The sequence below is a fragment of the Marmota marmota genome, unplaced genomic scaffold (assembly GCF_001458135.2).
Source record: "Marmota marmota marmota unplaced genomic scaffold, marMar, whole genome shotgun sequence".
NCBI lineage: Eukaryota > Metazoa > Chordata > Mammalia > Rodentia > Sciuridae > Marmota > Marmota marmota.
Window position 1 is genome coordinate 25,036,515 of NW_026000016.1, and position 27,738 is coordinate 25,064,252.

At 44.0% G+C, this 27,738-nt stretch overlaps 1 protein-coding gene across 6 annotated transcripts; it reads left to right on the plus strand.

Annotated features, from left to right (window-relative positions):
* Tlr5 (toll like receptor 5) lies at nt 1-27,738 on the plus strand. Of its 6 annotated transcripts, none has more exons than XM_048809319.1 (5): nt 1-120; nt 4,549-4,682; nt 7,545-7,653; nt 10,864-11,034; nt 24,130-27,738. In XM_048809319.1, the coding sequence occupies exons 4-5, from the start codon at nt 11,027-11,029 to the stop codon at nt 26,708-26,710; spliced, it is 2,589 nt and encodes an 862-aa protein (XP_048665276.1). In that variant the 5' UTR covers nt 1-120; nt 4,549-4,682; nt 7,545-7,653; nt 10,864-11,026; the 3' UTR covers nt 26,711-27,738. The 6 variants fall into 6 exon arrangements, with proteins under 6 accessions (XP_048665276.1, XP_015339093.1, XP_015339094.1 ...); XM_048809320.1 differs by lacking the exon at nt 4,549-4,682 and adding an exon at nt 4,418-4,479 and having other exon boundaries at nt 21-120; XM_015483607.2 differs by lacking the exon at nt 4,549-4,682.

The following is a 27,738-nucleotide window of genomic DNA, read 5'->3' on the forward strand; positions in this document are numbered from 1 at the left end:
CCTTGCATTGCTGCTGGGAGGAGCGAGCTGAGGCTGGAGGAGGGAACCGAGGCTGGAGTAGCGAACGGAGGCTGGAGGAGGGAGCCGAGGCTAGCCACGCTCCGGGATTCACCCCGGGAGGTGAGCGTCCGCAGCTGCAAGAGACCAAAGTGGGGCCCGAGTCCCGCGCGCGGGGTGGGAAAGCCGACGCCTTTGGCTGTCGGGGGGCCTTTGCCCCTCCTCCAGCCTCCCCCAGGAGCTGGCCTGGGTAGTTTCCAACTCGTTTCCCTCTGTGATCATCCCATACCCGCATGGCACTCTCAGTATGGCGGTGCTGAGGAAGGTGGGGGGTCCCTTGACCCAAGGTGGGGAGGGGAGAGTGACACGTGGATCCCTGTGCCCAACAGGCAGGACAGGAAGAAACCTTGGCAGTATAACTAAGGCATTCTCATACTTGCCTTGGAACAGAGCCATTCTTTCTTGGCAGACTTTTACCTTTTTATCCTAGTCCCCACCCTGTGGAAGGAGCAGGTGGCTTGTTCTGAGTTAGCTTTCTCCTTGCCCTCTTGGAAAGGAAAGACACATAGCCACTGCTAGTAGGGCCATGGAGATCCCAGAAAGTCACTGAGATGCTCCACAAAAGGCTTTAAACACCTTGCCCCATAGTGCCAGGTGGAGCAGCCTGGCAAACACTCCACAGTAAAAATTGTTGACCTTTTTTATGTTGGAAAAAAGAAAAAAGAAAAATGTCAGCCTGTGATGATAATGGCCCAGTGGCTCTGCGTCTGTAAAACCACAATTGAAAAGACATTTTATGGGGTGGGTTTGGAACCACATTGTGGTTTGGTTGATTGACTCTCCTGTGGGTGAGATGCTTCCAAGAACACTACTTGAGGCCTCATTCAGTGGAAATCTATAATGGTGGCTTTCTCCCAGGTGTGGGTTAGCTATATGGATACCTAGTATTTGGGACACATCCGTCCAATATAGTCAACTCTGAACAGCTTGACCCCACTGACCTTCAGATACTGTTGCTGTGCAATAACCCAATCAATGCAATGCCTTGTTTGGACATCAAGTGTGTTTGTAATGCTGTCCTGCTTCTCGGTGCCTGGAAGAGGGGGTTGGTTATCTGATGATGCTAGCTGCCAGATGAGTTTAGTTTGATCACTTTTCTCTGCATTTACTCAGGATCTGAACAGTCCATCCAAGATCTCCTGGACACTTTGACTCATTTCACCTTTTTCTCTGGGAAGGAAAACAATGGCCAGGAAATTTCCAGAGTGCCATGCACAGCCAGTCAGAAGGAAAGCCCTGGAGCAGAGCCCTGGAAAAAGTTCTGTGGGGCTAGATGCTAATCCTTCCCTTATCACATTGTGGAGAGGTTCCAGAGGTGTCCCAGAGGAAGGGCCCAGGCCAAAGCTAATTACCAAGCAGTACAAAACCAGTCTATATTTTAACAAAATTGTGATGGTACCCACAGGCTTAATTATCCTAACAGGCACTTATTTCCATCCTAAACAGTGGCACAGGATCACTGCTTTGGACATTTATTCTTTGAGCAGAGCAGGAAGCTTTCTGATTCCATTGTCAGAATGCAAAGCCGATCCTGTCGGGTTTTCAGTTTGGTTTGAGGAGGGAAGACACCTCCTGGGGAAGGCATGTGCATCACAGAGACTTCTTTGTTGATTTCCACACATCTGGAAGTGTGACTGCCCAGCGATGAAATCAGAATCGGTCTATTTGTTCACAGACTTGGATAGCAAGGAAACCCTGGAATGTCCAGTTACTGATTCCAGATGTGTTTGTTTCATTCTTTTTTAAAATTAATTAATTTATTTGTTCTAATTTGTTATACATGACAGCAGAATGCATTTCAATTCGTATTACACACATGGAGCACAATTTTTTATTTCTCTGGTTGTACACAAAGAAAGAGTCACACCATTCGTTGTCTTCTTACATGTACCTAGGGTAATTATGTCCATCTCATTCCACCATTTTTCCTATCCCCTTGCCCTCTCCCTACCCCTCCCTCCCCTTTGCCCTATCCAAATTTCCTCCATTCCTCCCATGCTCCCCCTACCACACCCATTATGAATCAGTATCCACTTATCAGAGAGAACATTGGGCCCTTGGTTTTTTGGGATTGGCTTACTTCCCTTAGCATGATATTCTCCAACTCCATCCATTTATCTGCAAATGTCATGACTTTATTCTCTTTTAATGCTGAGTAATATTCCATTGTGTATATATACCACAGTTTCTTTATCCATTCGTCTATTGAAGGATTGGTTCTGTTATGGGGAGATGCCTCATAAAGCACTCTAAGTCCGAATTTCAAATCAAAAGAGAACTTTATTTACCTGGCCAGGAGCTGTCACCCACCACAGAGACTGAAGCTCTGTGGGTGGACAGCATCTTCCTGGTCCATCCAAAGAGAATATAAGCACAAAAACCACAACTCAGTGACTTGTTTATTGTCATGTAAGCTAGCCAATCATAGAAATTCAAACATTAATAAGTGGGACCTGTGAGCTCTAGGCAAGACTGGAATTTTCCAGTCAGCAAGCAAGTGATAAACAGAAGCAAAAAAAAAAGCATTAGCTTTGCAGTTCAGTTGACCACAGTCCTGGGTTCAAGCAGGTGCTGGACAGTCGCATCCTGAATTTGGGCAGGGGTCAGTGGGCAGAGAATCTACTTCAAAGTCACGTAGACCCACAAGGTCATTCAAACCCAGGATATAGCTCACCATGACCACCGCTACATCCTGAGTAGGTTACAATTTGTGGGGTACAAAGTGAAGAAAAGCAATTTTTATAAGAAAACAAACAGCTTTCATTTCAGTTTCTCAGAAACAGTTCTTGTAACAGTGTTTTATAGAAGGCAGCAAAATGGACAGTTCTTGCTTTATAATTGTCTTATCTCACTTATCAAAATCTTATGTCTATAGTCTATATTTTTTACTAATCTATAATCTATCGTTTACACTCTTATTGATTGTATTTATTAGTTCACACCACAACCGTTCCACAATTTAGCTATTGTGAACTGTGCTGTTATAAACATTGATGTGGCTCCCTCAACTGTGGAAAAGAATGCAGAAAGCAGATCTCTGAATCTGCCTGAAGCTCTGAATCTTCAGTCAGTTCTCCAAATCTTTGAGTGGTTTGAAGTTCTGGCTTCATAGTTCCCTAATTTGTGAACCACGACCTATGACGTATTCAGCTCTGTGGGGCAAACACAAGTTTAGAGTATGGTTTCTATTATTCTGAAGCCTCCAGGTGTAGATGGGAAGATAAAACCAGCACCTGTGAGATAATTAGAGAGCAATTAAGTACAAAATTATGTGGTATTGTCCTCTAGTTCAAAGATACAGCCCGGGTATGCTTAGAAAAGGCAGAGAAGACTTTCAGGAACTATTTGGTCTTGAGCTCAGTTTAGAAACCACAAAGACTAGACAGAGTAATAAGAAACTCAGGACAAGCAAAGGCACTTGCCGTCCACAAGCTGCACTCTGAACTCCAGCTCTGGTCACTCTTTTCAGGCACACAACCTACTGACCTTCCTGTAGGATTCTGACCACACCATTTTTTCCTACCCTTTTTTCCCCTTTTTGCTTGCTCTCCTGTGTGCAGGATGCTCTGCTAGGGGCTCCCCTAGATTTTTAAAGCATGCCAATGCTACCTTCTGCAGTGAAGGCTTCCCTGGCTGGCCCCGACTCCAAATTTCTCACAGAGCTGGAGAGCTTCTCCCTTGTCCTCCCATTGCTCCTTGCATAGACTCCTGTTGAATCTCTTACCATCCTGGAGTTGAGGGGGTCTTTGCCCCACTCACAGAGGCTTTTAGGGAGTCCTAGGCTAGACATCTGATTTTGAAGGTCCCAACAAACAAACTCTGAGGTTCAGCCACTTGCCCCAAAAACCAGACAGAAAAGATAATAATGAAAAACAGGAGGAGATCTTTAATCAATATGGCCATATTGGAAAGGCAAAGCAAGATCCAGCGTCTCAGCCCTGTCTTTGGTTGTTGACAGGAGCTTTAAGTTTAAATAGACGAAGAACTGGGGGAATGTGTGAGGGGTATGCAGAAATAAGCAATCTCGGTCAAACTGTGGTCTGGTTGATTTGTTTTGTCAATTCTTACTCTGTGAAGTAGCTCCAGGGAAGTCCTGATCATGTGACAATTGCCACTTGCCACTCAGGATGTCTATTAGTCCTGTGATCTTGGAAGGAAGAATTATTTTCCATGAGATGATTGCCTATGCTTGGGGAGGGAAGAGTCTCATTCTGGGGTGATCTGGAAGATGTAGGGCAACTGCTAAAGAGCACTACTCCAGGGTTCTGAAACAGGATGCTGCAAATCGCCCCAGTCTTAAAGGAGGATGAGGTAAGTTAGGTAAATTTAGGGCTAATAAACCTTATGTTATTTTTTTTAGATGAACATCCTTAAATGATTATCATGCCAATGTGCAGAGCTGAGCAGATCACAAAATTGAAGGTAATAAAGGAGACGGATACATAGTCAGGCAGGGATGCCAAACTTTATCCTGTTTGTCATTACCTATAGGACATCTGAAGGAAGTAAAGAGCCACTGCTTTTAGCCAAATCAGCCTCTCTGAGTCCCTGTTACAAGGCAGAGCTGTGTCACATCTGGGGATCCTCTGAGCCAAAGGTAGTATCTGGCACACAGGAGGCATTTGGTAAATGAGCCTTGATTGAACACCAACCACATAGAGGGAAGATTAAAGCTCCCACTTACTTGGAGCAGAGGATGTGAGATGTGTTATTGAAGATCTAAGATTGGATCAATTAGGTGGAGCCCATTCCCAGAGCTCTTGAGGAGTGTGAGTTTAATGCAGTGGTAGTTCTCAAAACCCTCTACCGCCCTCAGAATGGAATTCTAGATTCTTTTTGATCTGGCCTCAACATATCCTGTGCAGGCTCAACTCACACCTTGAACAAACAGTTAGTCTTCAGAGCCACCCCAGCTCCAAGCAACACCCCAGCCTGGATTCTCTCTTGCCCTTTGACCGTGCTACTTAGAAGCCTCTGCCAGGACTGCGCACTGCTGTTCCTACCTAACTAACACTGGATCCTTGGGACCCCTTGTGTGTAGCCCCTGTGTGTGCAGGTCCCCTGGGGCAGGGCTATGAGTCCTCAGTGGTCCAGAACATCCCAGGCACATCCGCCAACAGCAATTAACATACCCTCCTGTAGCTGCAGTGACATGGCTGTCTTCCTGATGGTGACTGTGAACTCCTTGATGGCAGCCAAGGGTTTATCCTGGGTGTCATACCATCAGCTAGCTTTGTTCCCAGGAGATGGTTTTCCAATAAACATGTATGAAATGGAAGACTAAAAACAACACTGGGGTGATGAAAATACCAAAGTAAGGAAAAATCTACAGACATTTGAAAGGGGTGGGGGAGTAGGATTTGGTGATTAATTAATTCTATAAAAAGAGTAAAGGACACTGCAGGTAGGGGCAGTGTCCCACAGGGATCAGATTCCTGGCCTAGGAGAAGTCCACTTATCTGTCTCTGAGTTCCATGCAAAAAAAAAAAAACAAAAAACATGTTTTTATCTCTTGTAGGATTTTCAAAATGCAAAATGTTTTATCATTTGGGGGCCTAGTTGAGTCTGGTATAAGAGGACATCCAGATGGATGTCCTTTGAAACCAGGAGAGGTCAAGGCTAGAGAGAGATCTTGGGGAAGGAGTGGGCATGGTCCAATTTGTGAGAGCAAAATGTGGTCACTGAGGGAAGAAGCCTACAGCTGAGAGACCCCCGGAGGGGAAAATGTCCAAGCTAAAGGGAGTAGGAGATGGGAAAAGAACTGGTGAGAAATAGAATGGTGGAAAGATAGAAGGGAAATCATGGAAGCCAAGAGAAGATAGCCTAAGAAGAAATAGTGGGCCAGAGCTGTCTTATGCTAACAAACAAACAAACAAACCAAGGAGGTTCAGAAAAGAAAGGAAGAAAGCAAGCTTCAAGAGGGCACCCTTGTAGGAAAGCCAGAGTTCAGGGGTTAAAAAGAGGCTAGTTATAGGAAATGGAAACACTGGGGAGAGACTTGGGCTTCATGTCTGAGGAACCTGGCCATGAAATAAAGAATAGATTATTTTGCATAAAAAAAGGGGAAGTAGTTGGGTCAAGAAATGAATTTCTGACTGTTTTGTAAGAGACTGATGTGTAGCTTGCGTGCAGGACAAAAGGAACCTGTTTATGCTGAAGGAATGTGGGTAAATTCTCCTGTTCGTATCGATTATATTTTATTTAATGTTTTTTTTTTTTTTGTTTCCCTTGCAAGTATCTCATAGAACTTTCTGGTGATTTCCAAAGTCATGGAATCGATCACTAAATCTAAACCACTGGCTGTTGCAATGCCAAAATGAAAATATCATTACTAACATTATAAACTTCTCTCAGAGGTCCCCACGCTTGACTTTCTCTCATAATGGTGGTGGTCATTCTATCCTTTACACAGATTAATAACACCAGCCATAGCAGCAAACACACACATAGCATTTACTCGGAGCCAGACACTGTCCCAAGTACCTGGGGAAGGTAAATGGCGAACCAAGGTTCAGACTCAACATGTCTGTCTTCAGGTCCATGCACTTAAACCACCATGCTAAACTCAAAATTAGTAAGTTGGTATTTTATTGTAAATTAATGTTAATGTTCCTGATACTTCTACAAGATTCATATACAACTCTGACAACGTGGCTTGTCCAGAGTTGCCAAGCCACTAATTCTCCAGACCCAGTTTTGTTGTGTGTCAGACCAGCTTTAGTAGTCAATAACTAATTTAATAGCTATCAAATAATCTACCATGTGCAAAGTATTGCAAGAACCCTGCAAATCTGAGCTGTGTATTCCATCTCATTTGCTCTTCCTAATCACTCCAATTTGGAGACAGGGGAAACGCTGCCAAGATTTGAACTCAAACAACCACAGTAAAGGCAAAATCTAATGCCGTTTTCATCTGTGAGTGTTTTGTGATCTGAGATTCCCTCTCATCTTGCTCAGAGGTGTAACTGAGTTCCTGTAATTTTCAAGGCTATCTTTTATTTTCTTTGTCAACATGTTAAACAAATCGATGGTTTTCATCTCTAATATGAACATACTCAGATGTGCAAAAAAATCACAACTTTTTCTTTATTTCCTAGATACTGACTTAATATTTGTTTGGAGTCTTCATCTCCCTGGGCTGGGAGCCATAGAAACTGCCTCAGTTTGTATCACAATTGCCAGATTTCACTCGTTGCCAAGACCTCAGGGGCAGAGCTGGGAGGCGTTTACTGCCCAGTTCTCTGATCCACACAAGGGGGCTCTTGTCCCTGTCTACTCAGGGACCCCTTCGGTTCCAGTTGGTCTCTACTGCTTCAAGAACACAAGGCTAACTTTTTGGGGTCAAGTCACAGTGCTGTCCTCCTGGGGACCTGCAGACCTCCTTTGCTTTCCGGTTTCTCCCTTGCCTCTCTGCTTCTACCTAGCAACCCCCCACCCCCCTTTCTTACTGTGCCTCCTATCAATGACTCTGTGTCCTCTCCCTACAGCTTTGTTTAGGAAATCAAAGCCAGAAGAACCTGCATGGTACTTCTGAGTACAGTCCTGCTACTTGCCTGCCCGAGAGCAATGACCAGGGGATCTTCTAGAGAGGTGCAGGTGAGCATCGGAAGGTGGAAATACAAGAAGGGGGAAAACAAGTTTTCTAACCTCAGAATATTATCTAGCCACAGATGTAGTCCCCTTTAAGAGTACATTTTTAAGGAAGGAAGAAGTTGCTATTGAAGACCAGGATATATGTTATAGGTACATTGATAATGTTATTTTCCACTATTTTTTTTTCAAGATCCTTGGTAACAGGTTTGCAAATTTGCCAACATGGAGATGAATATTCTGCTCCGGGGAGGATTGGCTGTGGTCTGTGATTTCTGTCATGATACTCAGCAAGTTTCCTTAGGCAATTTTAGAGTTCGCAAGGATGTGAAAACACTACCAGTTCAGATTTGCTATTATACATACATATGGAGAAACTGAGGACACAAAAGTTAAACTTGTCTGGGATGCCCCAGTGGTACCCAAAGAAGGACCCAGATTGACTATTACCCAGCCCAGTGCTTCTGCCATGATTGCATGTATCCTGGGAGTAAACACCACTAGCAAGTTGGAGCCCTGAGTCAGTGTGGAGCACAGCCACCACAGGCAACCTGCCCAGGCAGATTCACACATAATAAACTTCCTAGGGAGAACAGTGCCCTGGGCACATGGAAGGGACCTGTGCTCCCACATGGGCTGGCTCCTGCTCACAGTCACTCAGGCACAACCATTGAAATCATCTTTTCTCTTCGGTGCCCAGAGACTCACAGAGGTCCTCCCTTCTTCTTCACCTCTTTGGGGGCTCACCTTGCAACTGAGTCATCTGCATAAGCTGCAGAGCCAACATGATTTTACGTACCTAAGGAGTTTAAGAGAAATGCAGACTACAGATTCCCAGGATGGTTCTCAAGTGTTTTATAATTTCTCTTCCCATTTCCATTCTCTGCGTATAGCTGATCACAGTTGAATAGGATTTCTATTCCCTGTTCACACCTCCCACCCTGCCCCAACCTCTTTCAATTTACATCACAGTCCAAATGATTTTTTTGCTGCTCCGAGCAGATTGTCTGTGTCATTACTTTCAGGGGATGCTATATTGGACTTCCCAGCTCTAAGCTCTCCAGCTCCCTGACCTTGCAGTTACCTAGCTCTCCTGGCAATTTACTTCGCCCATCAATACACCAGGTTTAGCTGAGTTGCATTTGGGGAGGCTGTCAGAGCCTGCCATGTTAATTTTCTAATTGAGAATATGAGCACAGACTGAACGGGGAGACAGGTAAGCATGTTCACTTCCTAGGTGAGCTCTCCCTCCCTGAGGATTTTGGATGTGTTGTGCGAGTAGTTCACTTTTCAAAAATCATCCAGATGAAATTATTTATTTTAATCAGATGCCTTTAAAACTGTGCTAATGAGTTTATAATAAGCAGACAAAAGGGAAGCCACCCTGTGCCTAACCCATTTCAGTTCTCAACATACTGTTTTCAGATTATCACTCCCTTGGTGGCTGCTGTTTTTGTTGTTTTATGGTGCTGGGGACCACCACGAGATGATATTAAAGAAAACAGAGGAAGCTGGTACATAATTTCCTATGAGTACTCAAAAGAAAAACACCAAATCACCCTAGCATGTTAAGAAACCCACTTCCTTCTCGCACTGTTCCCCTTCAGTGGTTTTAAAAGGAATGCCTTTCTGCTGAGGGGTAGGCGCATAAATGATGGCTTTCTACTTAAGCAAGTAAGAAATATTAGAGGATTACGTGGATAATTGGGTTCTCTGGTTTGGACACTGGAGGGTCCTCGGTAGCCTGCTCTTAATGTTGCTGGAGGAAGGAGAAACTATTATTTTACAGATGATTTAGACTGATGCACAGAGGGTTTCAGCACTTGCTCAAGCTCACACATCTGTTACATGGTGGAGCTAGGATCTGAATCCAGCTACTAGCTCAGTTGTCATTTTAATCTCCAAACTCACCTCATTATGCAAGCAATATAAGCTTCCCAGAGGGCCCAGCCCAGCCTCTCCCACCCTGATTCTGCCCTCTGTGCGCCCCCTGCTGGTCTCCAGGAGAAGTGTTTCTCCTGAACCAGAGAAATTGACCCCAAACCCTCCTGTTTTCTTAGCTCCTAGTAAAACGGTGGGACCCTTCTGGCTCCCCCTCTTCTGAAACCCAAAATGAGTCCTCTTGGAGGTACTATCTGATGCTTCACTCTTCAGGGATGAGAAGGGCTTGGGAGTGAAGAGTTCTTCTCAAGATTGATTAGGCAGCATGAAGCAGCCCGAGTGGGCAGGAAAGCAGTAAGCACCTAGACTGATAGCACATCTCTTGATAGCACATCTCTTAAGGTCCTCCCCACTCTGTGGTCAGAGGAGCAGCAACTTGATCACCACCCAGGAGCTTGTTAGAAATGCAGGCTCTGTGGCCCCACCCAAAGCTGATGGATCAACATTTCCATTTCAACCAGATCTCTAGGGGATTCTCCTGCAAAGCACCCGTTGAGGCTCTGCATGTTTTTGCAGTAGATTTAATTTTGACTTTGTTTAAAAATCACAATGACAAGATTTCAACTGGATTCAAACCCTAGCTCCATGATTTAATAGATGTAAGACCTTAGGCATGAGCTTAGCCTTGGTGAGCATCCATTTAAATCATCTATAAAATGATGAAAAGCAAAACTGTTCAAATCTTCAACTCTCAGGACACTCTCGTCCTAAATCTGAGACCCAGTAATTGCACAGAGTCTCCTAACAGCACCGTGATTTACCTAGTCCTATTGCTTAGAAATGTCAAGCTCTGATGGTGACCTTAGCTCTATGTTCCCCCAGAAACTCACAAGATCCTTTCGTCAGCAAGTTCTCTGCTCACTGGAGAGTAGAGACGGTGGAATTGTCTTGTCCTTGTGCTTTGCTTGATCCTCAGAAATCAAACGACCACAGAAATGTCATGAAAGAGACTTCTGGGTCCTGGGGGGAAAACTTTCCCGTCACCACAGTGAATTTTTTCCCCCTCCCTGGAGTTATAGGAAAGAAAGATGCCCATTGGGCTGAGTGACTCAGACATCCACCTTCTGAACGAGAGGCTGGGTCAGAGATTTTTCAAAATCCCTTCCACCCTGATGTCCTATGTGCTTCGATTTACAAAATGGCCTTGATCTTCTCTGATAAACATTCCACTTAATAGAATCACACCTAAAAAGAAAATCGCTGTAGGACACAGAAAACCACCTGCGTAATGTTTTCTGTTTCTTCCTCTTAATTAGCTTTCCTGTTCTCTCTTAGGAAAACAAAAGCTCTTTCTCCTGATTCATTCTCCCCCCACCCCACCTGCACACACACCATCACAGTGACGAGATTCCTACAGAATCAAAAACTGAAGCCTTGAAACAACCTGGGGACCCTCTGCCTCTAGAATGAAAAGAACTTAGAAGGGCCTCATACTAGGATGAGGAGGTAAGTGCTTCTGATGAAAATATGTCTTCTTCAAATTATGAATGGGAAAAAAATTGCTGGGGTGCTTAAGTTGTGCCAAGTACTGCAGGGGATCCCACGTGAATAAAATTGAGTTCCTGCCCTCCAGATTTACAATCTAGTGGGAAAGGCATAATGTAATAAAAATGCTGTAGTGGAGATGTACTCAGAATATCAAGGGCCAGAGACAAAGAATGCCTGGAGAAATGGGAGTGCTGTTTCGTGGAAGACCCGGCCTCAGAGGCAGCCCTTGCAAGGAATGTTGGGATGGGATGAGCTGATGAGGCATGCATAGGCATTCCAAGCCCAGAGACCAGCCCAAGCAGAGAAGTCGGGGTGGAGGTCAAATTCTGAGAATGGCAAATTATATCTGGGAAACAAGGCAGCAACGGGAAGGCAGTCTAGACATCGCCAAGAAGGTAGGCTGGGTTGAGTTTCTCCCTCTGTAAAATGAGAGTTAGGCCCTAAGTATCTCCTCTAAGTAACCATTCCAGATTTAGGGTATGGTTGCAGGAGGAGGACCCCAAAGCCATTCTGCAGAGTTCTAATTTTGAGAGCCTAAAGAGCCAGGGGAGACTTTTCTGGTAGGAGTTGTGCTCTGGGAAGCTCCCTCAGGGAGGGATGCATATGTCAGAGTTACACATGATGTTAGTCAGTCTGTTACTGTCACAAAATACCTGAGACAATGAATTTAATAAAAAAATGTTTTCTTTGGCATACAGTTTTTGAGATTTCAGCCCATGGTTGATTGGCCGAGTTGCTTTGGGCCTGTGGTGAGGCAGCACATCATGGCAAGAGTGCATGGTAATGGAGACGTTTTTCAACTCATGGTAACTGGGAGGCAAAGAGAGAGATAGGAAATTGCTGGGATCTCAATATCTCCTTCAGGAACCTAATTTTCTCCTGCTAAACCCCATTCTACCACTTCCCAACAGTGCCATGGGCTGGAAACCAAGCCTTCAACATAGGGGCCTTTGGGGAACATTCAAGATCCAAACCCTATCACCCACTCTGGGAGGTGGTTGCTTTAGTGGCCCAGGCAGGAGACAGTGGAGCCTGGCAGCAGAGGCGAGGCGGCAGAATGGTAGGGCAGGGGAATCACTGCCAGAGATCCTGGAGGTGAAATTCATAGCATTGGCCACCAACTGCATTGATGCCATCCTTGAAGCTTCTTCCTGTGGGGACTTAGGAAAGCCACTTATTTGATTTTTAAGGATATATGTACTGAAGACAGAAACAAGGGTCCATGACCAACAATGAGTTCGAGGCAGTGTTTGGCCTGTTCAAAGGGATTTGGAAAGGTTGTAGTGCATATGCTGTGCATTTAGGGGAAATGCTGCAGATGCAGAAAAGGATATCTCAGGGTGTGTTCAGGGGAAGAAGCAAGGAACAAGCTCACTCTCAGAAGCAGATGATATGATACAAACAGGTAATCCCTTCAAGTCATGGTCCAAGTGAGATGGGGCTGCCCTGAATGGGCCCAGATCAGTTCATCCAAGGGACCCAGAGAACCAGCACACAGCTCTCAGCACCTGGGCAGCCATCTCTGCAGGTCCAGGAAGAGGAAGGGAGGCCCCCCACCCCCCTGGCAGAACACAAGCAAATTCATTCATTTAGCAGATATTTGCCAACATAATACCTTCGGAGTGCTAGTGATGGCAGTAAACCAAACAGAACAAGCAAAAGAATTCTAATTCACAAACAGGGACACAGGTGGGACTCTCAATAGAAGCCGGCGAGTTTGATGACAGTTGTAGACAAATTTCTAGAGGAGATTTAGTGGATGGTCTGCAGCTCAGGGAACCCTGCACTGCGTAGTTCACTGCAGCAAGGTCACATGCATCCTGACAGGGTTTCCAGTTTCTACCAACTCCAGGAGGGAATTCGGTTTGGACAGCATGTCTCCCCACCCTCACCCAGTGCTCATGGAACAAAGACTAAACATAAAAGGGACATTTCTCACTGGGCTAGACTTAATAGTCATGTTTTGTGTTATAGAATCATCGTAAACACTTAGAGATGCAAACAGAACCTAGTGAGACCAGCTAGCATCAGTAAATAAATCAGCCATTCTCCTGAGCATGCTCCAGTGCCCAGAAACTTAATGTGCTGATCTCTGAGTCCTGTTTATAGAACTGTAGGCAGTCGCCAGACTTTTACCCTGCTGTGCTCGTCCTTGGTGCTCACAGAAGATGCTAATGCTCGCCGCTGCTCGGGCGTGATGGGTCTAAGTGTGGGTGTGGAGCGTGCTTTCCATTTTGCTTGCATGAAGTCGCCTTTCCCCAGGCATGGGGTGAACGCCTTTTGACTCAGGTTTGCATGAGTGAGCCGCCCTCTCTCACCACATTAACCTTAGTGTGAAGTGCGGAGGCCCAGCCTCCTCTGCTTGACTTGAGTGCCCCTCCCAGTGTGGTTGCAGGGTGCTGCCCCAGGACTGCTACAGAGCTCTCTATGGGCATTGCTGTCCCAACACAGGCAGCCACACGAGTGGCCAGTAGAGGGCAGCAGCACGCTCCCTCCCAGTCAGGAGCTGGAGCTGGGCCTCCCTGGGCTGCTATACCTAGGAGGCAAAGCCAGCTGCTTCTGGGAGAGGCAACACAGGAGGGGCTGACAGTGTGGATCACTCCTGAGGGAGTGAGAGAAAGAAGAGGCTTGGTGAAGTTGTGTGGAAGGCACACTTGAGCACTGCACTTTTGTGAGGGCACCAACACTCGTCATATGGATCTTACTGCCAGAACTCAACCTCCATCCACTTAGGGTTCAGGGCACTTCTTTCTTTTTTTTGTAGTTTTTGTTTTTGTACCAGGGATCGAACCCAGAGGAGCTGAACCACTGAGCCACATCTCCAGCGCTTTTTGTTTTTTTATTTAGAGACAGGGTCTCACTGAGTTGCTTAGGGCCTCACTAAGTTGCTGAGGCTGGCTTTGAACTTGCGATCCTCCTGCCTCAGCCTCCCCAGGTGCTGAGATTACAGATATGTGCCACTGCTCCCACTCCAGGGCAGTTCTAAGGCCATCAGGAAGGTGCCATAGTTCAAATAAAGACATGAGAGAGCTGAGAGGAGACGGCTGTGTTGAAAGATCTCAACGTTTCAAAGGAGGAATTATGCCAACAAGAAATTACATAGAGATAAAATGGACCTTTGTATGGACATTGAAGAGGACAAGGGCTGAGAGGGTGACCTGCTGGGAGCCAGGGCCAGAGTGTTTTGTGATTAAAGGATTCGATCACAAGATGAGCAGACGATGACTGTGAGGTGGGCTGAGGCAGGACCACTGCACAAAACAGCTTGTACTTCCATACAGGAGGACGTTAGGCATAGAGGGTGATGCACTGCAGATGAAGCTGTGTGCTCTTAAGTAAGTTGCTTAACTTCTCTGAGCCTCAGTCTCCTCATTTGTAAAATGTTGTCTACAATGATAAGAGGAATCTAAAGCTTCCCACTGTATGATATGACAGTGATTAGCATTCAGTCTTCACTCAATATCCACAGGCAGTTGGTTCCAGGACCACCCACAGAAGCCAAACACATCAGATGCCCAAGTGTCTTGTATAAAATAGTGTAGTATTTGCATGTAACCTACACACACCTCCCACATACTTCAAATAATCTCGTATGAATTAAAATGCCTGATATATTGTCAGTGCTGTGTAAAGAGTTGTTATACTATATTATTTAGAGAATGACAGTAAGAAAACCATCTGAACATAGTCAGTGTGGGTGCTGGGTTTTTTTCCCCAAAAATGTTTTTGGTCTATGGTTGGTGGAATCCACTAATGCGGAGCTGGAGGACACAGAGGGCCGACTGTATACAATTACGTCTTCCCTCCAGACTCTAGCCTAGCGGTTCTCAGATGTGAGCATGCATCAAAATCACAGTGCCAGGCCCCAGTCCCAAAGCTTCTGATGCAGGGAGTTGGGGTGGAATCCAAGCATTTGTGTTGCTCTCTAGATGCTCTTGCTGCTGGCAGGGGGAACACACTGTGGACATTACTATTCCACAACCTGTAGAGACTGTACACTCCTGGTGGGCAAGGGTGCCCAGTATCTAGTGCAGTGATTGACATAACTCAGACTAGGAAGAGTCTCTGTAGAATAAATAGAGGTGGTGTTGAATGAAAACAAAGTCACATCAGTACAGTCTTGAAACCATGGTGGTTAGTGGCAGAAGCTAGAATTGTACCTGGGGAGCAAACTCTGAGGCTAAGGGCATGCAGTCACCCAGCTGTTTTAATGAAACTAGAGTCAGAGGCTGGAGGGACTGGGGCCCTAATAAGGTTTTGGACTTGTTCCAACCTGTTGGCTTGTTCAGTGGGAGGCTTTATTATGGTGCATCTAGAGAAGGTATTTGCCATGAGAGATTTCCCCTGGTCCACTGCCCTTCAGCCTTCTCAAGGCTAAACCTGCATTCCATACCCACATGAGAAACTAGTCCAGTATTTTTATTGTTATGTGAACTTTGCAGGAACTCTCCCAGGTCCCCATTTGGAAATCTACAAAATCTTTCTCAGATATTGAGTCCTCTAAGCTTGGTGCTCTGGTGGTGCCCGAGGTTGACCTGGTACCTGCCAGAAGAGACATTTCTCTGTAGCTTACCACATGACCACAGCTAGCCTGGGACCAGTTCAGACCTGGGGCCCTGCCGAGGATCCTATTCCTGGTATTATTTGTTAGGGATCAAGCATTACATGAGCATAGGAGCAGCTCTGGCTCAACCCAAGGCATTCACAGGCCAACTGTGGTGTCCAGGGAGCAGGGAACCCCCAAAATGTAGGCTATGTATGTTTGCTTCTGATTCACCATGGTCCGTACCTCGGGAAGCTTAGGCGAGCAGCTCTGTTGTTCAGGCAATTAAGGGAAGAAAGGGAACCTGCTGCACTAATGGCTGGGATTAAAGCAAAATGGATTCACTTCAAATGAAAGAGAGACTGACCCTTCTCCCTCTGGTCTTATTATCTTAATTAACAGTGGCTGGCAGGAATCTTGAGGCCTGCATTGATTGTGCTGTTCCTGTTTTCTCCCCCTCAAAACCCTAGATACACATTATTCCAGGCTTAGTAATCCAAACCCAATACTCAACAGCCCTCTAAATTTCTTATCAGCCCTTCTTCCTCTCCAAGAATCACAGGGTTTCTGAGCTGAAGGGCATCCTGAGAACTGCTTGCATTCAAGTACCTGGGATATGGCTATAAAATGCAATTTTCAGTTCCTGCCAGACCCAAGCAACCTAAATATCCAGGAATCGGGTTTGGCATCAGTAGTGAATTTGGCTTAATTTAATCTTTTAATTACTATGTATAGCATAGACTTTATCATTTTAACCATTTTGAAGTGTTCAGTGGCATTAAGTACATCCACCGTCATTTATCAAATTGTTCATGGTCCCAAACTGAAACAATCACACCCCATCTCCTGCCTCCTGCCAGCCCCTGGCACCTCAGTCTACTTTCTGTATCTGTGAATTTGTCCATTCTAGAAACCTCATACAGGTTAAGTGGTGTAGCTCAGTGGTACAGCACATATTTAGCATGCTCAAAGTCCCAAATTTGATCCCCAGTTCCCCCAAAAAAAGGGTGGGGAGAAAAAAAGAGAATTCTACTTAAATGAAATCATACAGTATTTTTTCTCTTGTGTCTGGTTCATTACATTTAGCATAACATCTTCAGTCTATGTTGTCTGGTGTGTCAGAATTTTAGTCCCTCTTAAGGCTGGATCCTATTTTCTTATATAAACCCCCAATTTTGTTGACTTATCCTGGATGGACCTTTGTATTGTTTCCACCTTGGGGCTATTGTGAATCATACGGTGTGAACATGGTGTATAAATATCTGTTTGGGTTTCAGCTTTCAATTCCTTGGGGTGTTTACCCAGAAGTGGAATTGCTGAGTCATGTGGAAATTCTGTGTTTATTTTTTTTGAGTCAGTAGTGTTTTTCAAGCACAGTCGGGGCCGCACGCGGAGGACAGGGTAATCAGACTTCCTGTGATTGGAGTTACCTGGAAACCAACGAGACCAGCCTTCCTCAGCTGGGATTAAGGCACCTGTATGTTTTTAAAGTCCCCTGGTGATTCCAAGGTATAGACACATTGAAGAATCATTGCTTTACACTGGTGCGTCTCAAATTTGAGTTGGTATAAAATTCACACACTTGCTAAGAGTACAGATTTTTGACAGCACCCCAATCTTGAGAGTCTCAGTGAATGGGTCTTGGGGAGCCTGGGCTTCACTGGTCTCGAGACTCTGCAAGTAATTCTAATGTGTAGCCAGGGCTGAGAGCCACTAATCTTGTTCGGCCTCAGGGAAACATGAGAACATTGAGGCTACATGAAGGGACACATTCTGTCTAAGCCTCTGAGCCCCGAAGGGCAAATCTGCACTGGTTCCTAGGCTGATCCCCAAATCAATCCCATGTGTTCCCGCAACTGTATCACCCAGCGTGGGGGTGGGATCACTTACAGAATCTGCTTCTCTTCTGCTGATGGGAACAGTACCCTAATGTAATAATTTGTGGTAGAGTGCTTGCCTTGCATGCACAAGGCCCTAGGTTCCATTCCCAGCACCCAAATGAAAACCAACAACGTCAAAAGACAACCTGTGATTAGAGAATGTGAATTTTGCATTTGCTTATGAACAGTTTCTTACACTTAACAGCAGAAAACCATCAAGCTGATCTAAGAATACACAAAATATACCCCACAGTCTGTCAGTTACATGAGTTCTCCATTGTATTTTGTGTCCCTTGCATCCATATCCAGGGTTTCCCTTGGATACCAAATATCTCTCCTCTTTCCACCACTTCATAATAACTTAATAGATTATAATCCTCCTGACGCCTGCTTCCACAAACAAACTTCACATCTTTTTCAAAGTCAAGTGCCATATCTATTCTAGTATTGATGTATTTCTTAACCATTTAACTTAGTTAATATGGTGTTACTGTTTTTATTTGGGTCCTGTCTTTTTTTTTTTTTAATGTGCCACTAATGAAGTTTTTTAGTGTTGTGCTATAGTCCCATATTTTCCCATAAGCCCTGTTGTTATTATTGTGTGATTTTTATACAGTGCAGTGACTTCTAAGAAGTACAGTATATACTACTTATAGATCTAACCACAGAAATAAATTTTACATGTGTCTTTAAAAGCGTGCTGATGCATAATAGTGAGACATAGTAGTGGGATTCACTGTGGCATATTCATACATGCTCAGAACATAATTTGATCAATTTAATTCCCCAGTACCTCACTTACCCTCCATTCCTCCCTCTCCTGGCCCCTTTTCTATATCCTAATGGTTTCCCTTCTGTTTTTATAACATCACTTTTCTCCCCTTCACATATGAGAAAAAACATACAACCCTTCACTGTCTGAGTCTGGCTTACTTTATTTAACATGAAGCTCTCTAGTACCTTGCATCTTCTTATAAATTATATAATTTTGTTCTTCATTACGGCTGTGTAAAATACCATTGTGTGTGTATATGTATGTACATATGCATATATACATATATTATCATATTTTATTTTTAAAATTAATTCTTTTTAGTTATACATGACAGTAGAATCTATTTTGACGTAATTATAAAAGCATGAAATATGTCTTGTTTTAATTCAATCCCCAGTACCTCTCCTTCCCCTTCCCTCAACCCCTGCTCCCTTCCCTCTATTGATCTTTTGGCCATTTACTCATGGTTATTTTTTGTTAATTTCTTGTGAATGTGGACGATGATGAGATTCACTGTGGTATATTCATATATGTACATAGGAAAGTTATGTCTGATTCATTCTACTGTCTTTCCTTTTCCCATTCCCCTCCCTTCCCTTCATTCCCCTTCATCTACTCCACTGAATTTTTATTCTCCCTCTCCCCTCCATTGGGGGTTACCTTCCACATATCAGAAAAAACATTCAGTCTTTGTTTTTTTGGAGATTGGCTTATTTTACTTAGCGTGATAGTCTCCAGATCCATCCATTTATTGGAAAATGTCATCAAGTCGTTCTTTTTATGGCTGAGTAATATTCAATTGTGTATATGTACCATATTTTTTTATCCATTCATCTGTTGATGGATACCTAGGCTGGTTCCACCCCTTGGCTATTGTGAAATGTGCAGCTATAAACATGGTTATTCATGTATCTCTAAATATATGATGACTTTAATTCTTCTGGATCAATACTAAGGAATGGGATAGCTGGGTCATAAGGTGCTTTCATTCCTAGTCTTTTGGGGATCCTCCATACTGATTTCTATAGCTGCTTCTTATCAGACCTCTAATAGTGATGTAGGAGCACCCCACCTTCTAGAGAATTTTATTCCCCATCCCTTCCTTTTCTCCCTCTACTCCTGACAACCACTAGATGGCGCACTACACTGATGGCTACAAAGCTCTTCTGGCTTTTTGGTGCCCACCATATGTCCTGGGGAGAAGCAAGTGGCCACAGCTCCCTGGCTGCTTCTGGGCCCTACATCACCTGCTCACACCCGTCTGGCTCCCTTCCAGCCTTGACTTAGTTAGGGTTTGGGGATTCAGGAGTTTCAGGTCTCTTGGTACCTCTTGGATTCCCTATGTGCCAATCCTCTCTGGCTGTATGGATTCCATTCTTGGACTCTTTCTTAGGTCTGACTGGGTCTGAACCAACTTCACTGTTTGTTTGTTTGTTTTCATTTTCTGAGCCCTATTTTGGGGCTCAGTTGAAATTTACTTCCACCCATTTTAGCTTCTGGCTCCCATTCCAGAACATCTGCTTGTGTGACCCTTCCTCCTACCTTTTTCTGCACAAACCACCTCTCCAGACCCCTCAGTTCAGCTCACTTGACTATTCTGCCCACCTGTTCAGGCATTGGACCCATAGAGATCTGATTCAGAGGTCAAAATGTAGTTATTTCATGCCTTTCTATATTTCATAAGAAAATAGGTAAGCATGAAATTTTTGCAATACAACATAAGCTCAAACAATTTTCTTTGAAATACTTGTGCAGCTGGCTTTATCCACCTTACTTAATAACTTTAATTTTAGCTGTCCTATTATGGATTTGAAAATTCGGTGTCTTGAAATATCTATTGTCTTTCCGTCATTGTTACCAGCAGATTCTAGGTCAAGTCTCCTAGTTTGGTATATATGCTTGGGGGCCAGCATTGACCCATCCATAAATAATAATAAAAAAAACTAAAAATTTAACTCTCTTATCCTGAGCTGGTGTTCTCACTCCTGTGTCTCTGCAGGGATTTCTCTGTCTGGCTACGTAAGATGAGAATTCATTTTGATGTTTGGATAAAGCAGCGGCTACAAAACTGACAGCTACTTGGGGACTACACTGGCTCTTTTCTGCAAATACCAGTAGTTCAACATCAGAACGTGTTTATCTTAAGTCACTTAAAATCCTCATTTGTGAAATCAAAGGTTCTGTGCTCTTTTCTTCTTAGAACAGAGGTCAGCAAACTGTGGTCTGTGTTTGGACTGCAAAGCCTAAAATATTTACCATCTCTCCCTTCCCAGAAAACTTTTTTTCCAACCCATTCTAGAAAATAAACCATGGTGGTTATTTTTATATATGGTAAAGGTTATCAATGTGACATTGAAATGGGTAGGACTCTGATGATCAGTGAACTGTCTAAACCTGGGTGCAAAATTTGGTTTGTGATATAAATGTGCAATTTTGGAGGACAAGGACTTAAAGCTGTCAGCAGGCTCTCAAAGGGGCCCATGACCTTAAAACATGGAGAATTACAATCTATTGTCTCCTGCCGAGCAGTGTCTCACCATAGCATCCAGGTGTGGGCAATGAGACTGACTTTCTCATGTCTTGAAGGACATGCTAGAATCCACTTCCTACCAGAGGATGTGAAAAAGCTTACATGAAACTCAATCTAAATGTGATTGTTTTCCATGATTTTTCATTTTTGTCTTTGGGTCACAAGGCCTGATTTCCCCTGTTCTTGTCTCCTCTGAAGTGCATTATCAGAATCTTCACCCTGAGTACCACTAAATAGGGATGGTGTTCCTACCCCCCATCCCTTGATCTGTGCCTTCCGAGACTCTATCAGCTTCTGGAATCAGAGCCCCAACATGTGCACACCAAGTCACTTGGAACTGGATTCAGAGGCCCTTGCAGTGCCTGTCTTCCATCTTATCCCTTGACAAATCCGTCTCTTTTTCTGTAGATGTTAGTCTGCCCTTTTTAGTCTTTATCCATCATAATGTATATTTGGTATTATTGATGCTTTTGGAAAATATGTAGGATATAAATGATAAGTATAAAATTGAGGACATCAGGTACAGTGGAAAGACAGTAAAACCCCCCATGATGCCTGAGAATGAGGGTCCCAAACCTTCAAGGGAGACAGGATGGTGTCTGCCCCTGGGGGTTCTGCTGCACCCTTATCTGTTCTGATTGATTTCTATTTTCTTTCAGTGATTCTTCATATTGACTATTAAGATTACTTGGAACTTTTATTCCATTTTCCATTTTGTGTATTATCTATAAATCCAAGATCATTAGTTCCCTTTCAAAGCCACAAGAAATTCATTAAGAAATGCTAATGTAGCCAGGCATGGTGGCTCATACCTGTAATCCCAGTGGCTCAGGAGGCTGAGGCAGGAGGATCACACGTTCAAAACCAGCCTCAGCAATTTTGTAAGACCCTGTCTCAGAATAAAAAAATAAAAAGGGATGGCTCAGTGGTTAAATGCCTCTGGGTTCAATCCTTGGTATTAAAGAAAGAAAAGAAAGGAGGGAGGGAGAAAGGGCTACTTTGTTTCTATCACCTAATCTGATCACCTGCAAAAGAAACAATCACAGGTAGAAAGAATAAGTCAAAGAATTCCTGGTTTTAGCCACCAGGGTACCTGGAAGGAACATGGGAAGAAAGATCTGGAAGCTTTACATCCCTGGGCTTCCGTGATGTCAGACCCAAATCATTTCTTTATAAAAAATATTTGAAATGACCTCTTATAGAATGTTGAAACCAAATGTATAGCTATACCATAAACTACCTACATACATAATTTTAAAGAAGCTAATATCATGCCCTAACTGGGGATATAAAAAGAAAGAAATAGAAAGGAAAGTAATAATGAATTAATATGTGTTTCTCATGTGAACTCTGGGCCACCGCTGCACTAGAAGAAAAAAGGAGTGAGTAGGATAAACTTGCCTACTTATTATAGAAAATCAGTTTGTATTTAAGAGAAGTAGTAATATTCAACTGGATCTTCTCAAGCTTTTTTTTTTCTTGCCCTTGACATTTTGAAATGAAAGGCAAATAAATATGCATAAACACATAAACACAGTCACTGTGAAGGCACACAGGTGGAGACAGAGTAGGGTGTTGGTCCTGATTCCCCGGGGAAGCCACGCAGTTGAGAGGGGATTTTCTGAAATGGTGAATAACACTTGACAAAGTGTTTGTTGGCATGTAAAAGTTGGTTTCTGAGATAATTTGAGAAAGGTTCTCACCTTCAGGGACACCCTACATCGGTGTGGATATTGGCTGGTTCCATGTGCTGCAGGACTCTACCTGCTGGGGGTATGAGTGGCCCCATCTTTGTGACGACCAAAATGGCCTGCAGGTTACACCATGCTCTCTAGGGACAGCTGTCCCCATTAAGAACCACTGCTCTTCTATAGGTAAAATGCAGTTGTTTTACTCCCCCCATCTCTACCCCCTCTCTTCCCCTCTCCCTCTCCCACCATTCATCTTTCAAAATGCTTGCCAGCAGGAGGGATGGACAATAAGAAAAAAAAAAAAAACAGGCGAGAAAATTAAGGATTTATGATAATAGCTTTGATGGGAAAACACAAGGTCGTTTTTAAGAGAGAGTAGGGGAGTTATTTCAAATAGTGAGTGTGAGAGAAAGCTCTGTGGGGAAATGTTGATGTGAGATCCAGCCATGCGAAGAGCAGAGAGGAGATTCATGTAGAGGAAGCAGCTTATGCAAAGGCCCTGAGGCCAGGAAGAGTTCAGAATGACAGATCAGAAGCCCATATGCCTGGAACCCCTAGGACCATGGTGCTATATGCTCTCTCATCCTTGAATATAAGACTTCTTCACATCTCTTCTTTACTTTATTCAGATTTTTGTTTGGAGAATGGAAAGACTAGAAATAATAGAGGCAAGAAAGGAGTCTCCAAATGGAGGAATAGATAAGCTTGGGAGGAGGAGCCTACAGAATTTGCAGATGAACTGATGTAGGGTGATATTTAAGAGAAGGAGGGTGATTCTGTTGTTGTCTTCCTGTGTCTCTGGGTGGAAATAACATGGTCATTTGCAGAGATGGCAGGAAAATTAAGAGTGATGATAAATATTCTCACCAAGTTTCTCCCAATAACCATTAAATGCCTCATTTTGATATTTTGGGATGCCCAGGAGTGAAGGCCTGCTTTTGATCTACTATATTTTTTTGTGCCATAGCTTCAAAGGTTCTTTGGAAACCCCACCACAAATTATTCCCAGCAGGAAGCAAAACCCCACTGGAGTGGGGTTCAGTGCCCAACTGTAGCTCCATGACTATTCTGGCCTTAATCTATTTTAAAGTCAAAACTGTTGCCGCTGATGGTATTTTGTGGGATTTCTGCTTTTTATAAACTTTGCTTCCTTCCTATTTATTTATTTTATTTTCCCCTTCATTTTCTTGCCCTCTGAGTGCATAACTCTTTGCAGATGAATTAGTCAGCTTTTCATCATGGTGACAAATTACCTGAGTAAACAACTTATAGAGAGGAAAGGTTTATTTTGACTCAGTTTCAGAGAATTTAGTTTTGTGATGTTGGGGGTCTAACTCAGGGTTTTGCACCTGCCCGACAAGCGTGGCCCCCTCTGAGCTACATCCCAACCTAAGTGAATACCTAGAATAGTGCCTAGTGTGGAGGAAGGGCAATATTAAGTGTCTGATAGAAAGACAAAGAGAACGGCTTCATCCACAGCAGGCGGTATCAACCACAGCCACATTCTGGCATCAGATGAAGAAAGGGGTCCACTGGAGCAGGCACATCTTAGAGGAGACCCCCCAAGTTCTGAGGATCTACGTACAGTGCCTCAAGCTGAGATGCTGTGTTTTCATTCTCCTTTTACCCCATAGGATCATGGCAGATCACCTTGACCTTCTCTTAGGAGTGTTGCTGATGGCGAGTCCTATGTTCGGAATTCCTTCCTGCTCCTCTGATGGTCGGATAGCCTTATTTCGTTTCTGCAATCTCACCGAGATTCCCCCGGTCCTCAACACCACAGAGAGGCTCCTGCTAAGCTTCAACTACATCAGGACAGTCACTGCCACGTCCTTCCCCCTCCTAGAGCAGCTCCAACTGCTAGAGATCGGGAGCCAGTTTACTCCCTTGTCTATCGACAAAGAGGCCTTCAGAAACCTGCCCAGTCTTAGGATCTTGGATCTGGGTAAAAGTCAGATCGACTTCTTGCATCCAGATGCTTTCCAGGGACTGTCCCATCTCTTTGAACTGAGACTGTTTGCCTGTGGTCTCTCTGATGTTGTACTACGAGATGGTTATTTCAGAAATTTAACTTCTTTAATTCGCTTAGACCTGTCCTATAATGAAATTGGGAGCCTTTACCTTCATCCTTCGTTTCAGGAGCTGAATTCCTTAAAGTCCATAGATTTTTCCTTCAATCAGATATCCATCTTATGTGAAGAGGAGCTCAAGCCACTCCAAGGGAAAATGCTGTCTCTTTTCAGACTCAAAGCAACTTACCTATACATCAGAGTCTCAGTAGACTGGGAGAAATGCCTGAACCCATTCAGAAATATACGGCTGGAAACCCTTGATGTTTCTGATAACGGCTGGACTGTGGCTATCACAGGAAACTTCAGCAACGCCATCAGGGGAAGCCAGATTTCCTCTTTGATTCTCACCTACCATATTATGGGTTCTGGGTTTGGCTTCCAAAACCTCAAAGACCCTGACGAGAACATATTTACCGGCCTGGAGAGAAGCTCAGTAAAACGCCTGGATCTGTCCCACGGGTACATCTTCTCCTTGAACCCCCGACTCTTTAAGACACTCAAGGACTTGAAAGTTCTGAACCTTTCCTACAACAAGATAAACCGGATTGCGGACAAAGCCTTTTATGGACTTGAGAACCTCCAAATACTCAATATATCATATAACCTTCTGGGGGAACTTTATAATTCCAACTTCGAGGGGCTACGTAGCGTAGCCTACATTGATCTCCAAAAGAATCACATTGGAATAATTCAGCATCAGACCTTCAGATTCCTAAAAGAATTGCATACCTTAGATCTCAGGGACAACGCTCTTAAAACCATTTCTTTTATTCCAGACTTACTTACTGTCTTCTTAGGTGGCAACAAACTGGTGACTTTGCCAAACGTTAACTTTAAAGCCAACTTCATCCACTTAGCAGAGAACAAGCTAGAAAATCTGGCTGACCTCTACGAACTTCTCCAGGTATCTCAGCTCCAAATTCTCATTTTAAATCAAAATCGCTTTTCCTCTTGCAGCCCAAGCCACGCCCCTTCGGGGAATCGCAACTTAAAACAACTTTTCCTTGGAGAAAATATGTTGCAACTTGTCTGGGAAACTGGGTTCTGTTGGGACGTTTTTAAGGGGCTCTCCCAACTCCAGATTCTGTATCTGAATAATAACTATCTTAATTTCCTTCCCCCTGGAGTATTTAGCGATCTGACAGCATTGAGGGGACTGAGCCTCAACTCCAACAGGCTGACGGTTCTCCCTCCTGGCAGTTTACCTGCTAATTTAGAGATCCTGGATATATCCAGAAACCATCTCCTGTCTCCTGATCCTGGTTTATTTGCATCCCTTAGCATGTTGGACATAACTCATAACGAGTTCATCTGTGAGTGTGAACTCCGCACCTTTATCAGTTGGCTCAATCAAACCAACGTCACTCTATTGGGATCTCCTGCAGACATCAACTGCATGTATCCTAACTCGCTCTTAGGGGTTTCCCTCTACTCCGTTTCCATGGAAGACTGTGATGAAGAGGAAGTCTTCAAGTCCCTAAAGTTTTCTCTTTATATTTTATTCATTGTCACTTGGACTCTGTTCCTCGTGAGTGTTCTCATAGTCGCAAAGTTCCGGGGATTTTGTTTCATCTGTTATAAGACAGCCCAGAGACTGCTGTTCCATGACCGTACACAGAGAATAGAATCTGATAGGTACAGATACGATGCCTATTTATGCTTCAGTAGCAAAGACTTTGAATGGGTACAGAATGCTTTGCTTAAACACCTGGACACTCAGTACAGTGACCGAAATAGATTTCACCTGTGCTTTGAAGAAAGAGACTTCGTCCCGGGGGAAAACCACATCACCAACATCCAAGCTGCCATCTGGAGCAGCCGAAAGATCATCTGTCTTGTGAGCAGACACTTCCTTAGGGACGGGTGGTGCCTGGAAGCCTTCAGTTACGCCCAGAGCAGGTGCCTCTCTGACCTCAGCAGTGTCCTTATCATGGTGGTGGTTGGGTCCCTGTCCCAGTACCAGTTGATGAAACACCAGTCAATCAGAGGATTCATACAGAAGCAGCAGTACTTGAGGTGGCCAGAAGATCTCCAAGATGTGGGCTGGTTTCTCAATAAACTCTCTCAGTGCATCCTAAAGAAAGAAAAAGGAAAGAAAGAAGACAGTCGCATTCAGTTGCGATCGATAGCAACCGTCTCCTAGTCCAAAGAACAGCTTGCAATTCATCCCAAGCCATAAGGAACGCTTGACTTTGTATTTGCACAAAGTGACCATTTGGGGGCTCTTTCTGGAGGTCTTGTTCCTACTATAAAAACATCAATCTCTTGGCTTTCATGTCAACACGATGTTTGTCTCACTGACCTCCAAGTGGAAAATAATATCTGGAAAATTGCAACTGCCCCTAGAGGTTCCCACTCACCATTGATTTCCTTTCAGACCCAATAATACTGTTCTCTCCTGTTGTATGGACTACAGAATGTCCCCTAGTCATGGAAAGGGCACCTTGGAAAAAGTTACAGGTGGCTTCATGGTTTTGCAGGGTTCGGTTCAAGAATGGTCTGGTCTGTGATTCTGATAACTCTGTTTTTGGCAAAACAATACTAAAAAGAACTGAGACCTCTTTCCTTCTTTGGCTTTAGGAACATCAACAGTGCTGGATGCAGGTCACATTTTATCTTGGGGATAAAAGGTGGTCCCAAGGAACCTTCAACTCCTCTGAGTCTAACCCTTGTGAACCATGCCATTTTGCATGTGACTCTTCTTTCAGCCTGATGCTCAGGACCTACCATGTTAGCACCAACCTACCTCTTGAACTTCCCTTCCTGCCAGTAACACCTCATTCATCAACTCCGTAAGCTGTTGTAGGAAGAATATGGACTTTATACACAGATCCTGGATCAAATTTTGATTCTGCTGCTTGTTAGTTGGGTCACTTTGAGTATGGTACACCCTTGCTGGGCCTGCTTTCTTGCCTGTGGACATCACAGTTACTAGGAAAATTATATTAACCAAGAATGTCAGGACTTCTCAGATCTTTTCCTTAGTTTTCCTAATGGCCACAAGAGATGAAACACACTGAATGGCCTCTGGGGGCAGTTGGAGTGTCTTTGAATTTGTAATTTTTGCCCTAAAAGGAATCTACATGTATTTCACATTCTAATTCTTTTTTTGTGTGTTTCTTAATATAGAGGCATGTTTCTACAAAAACATTAATAAAATTTTTAGCCAAA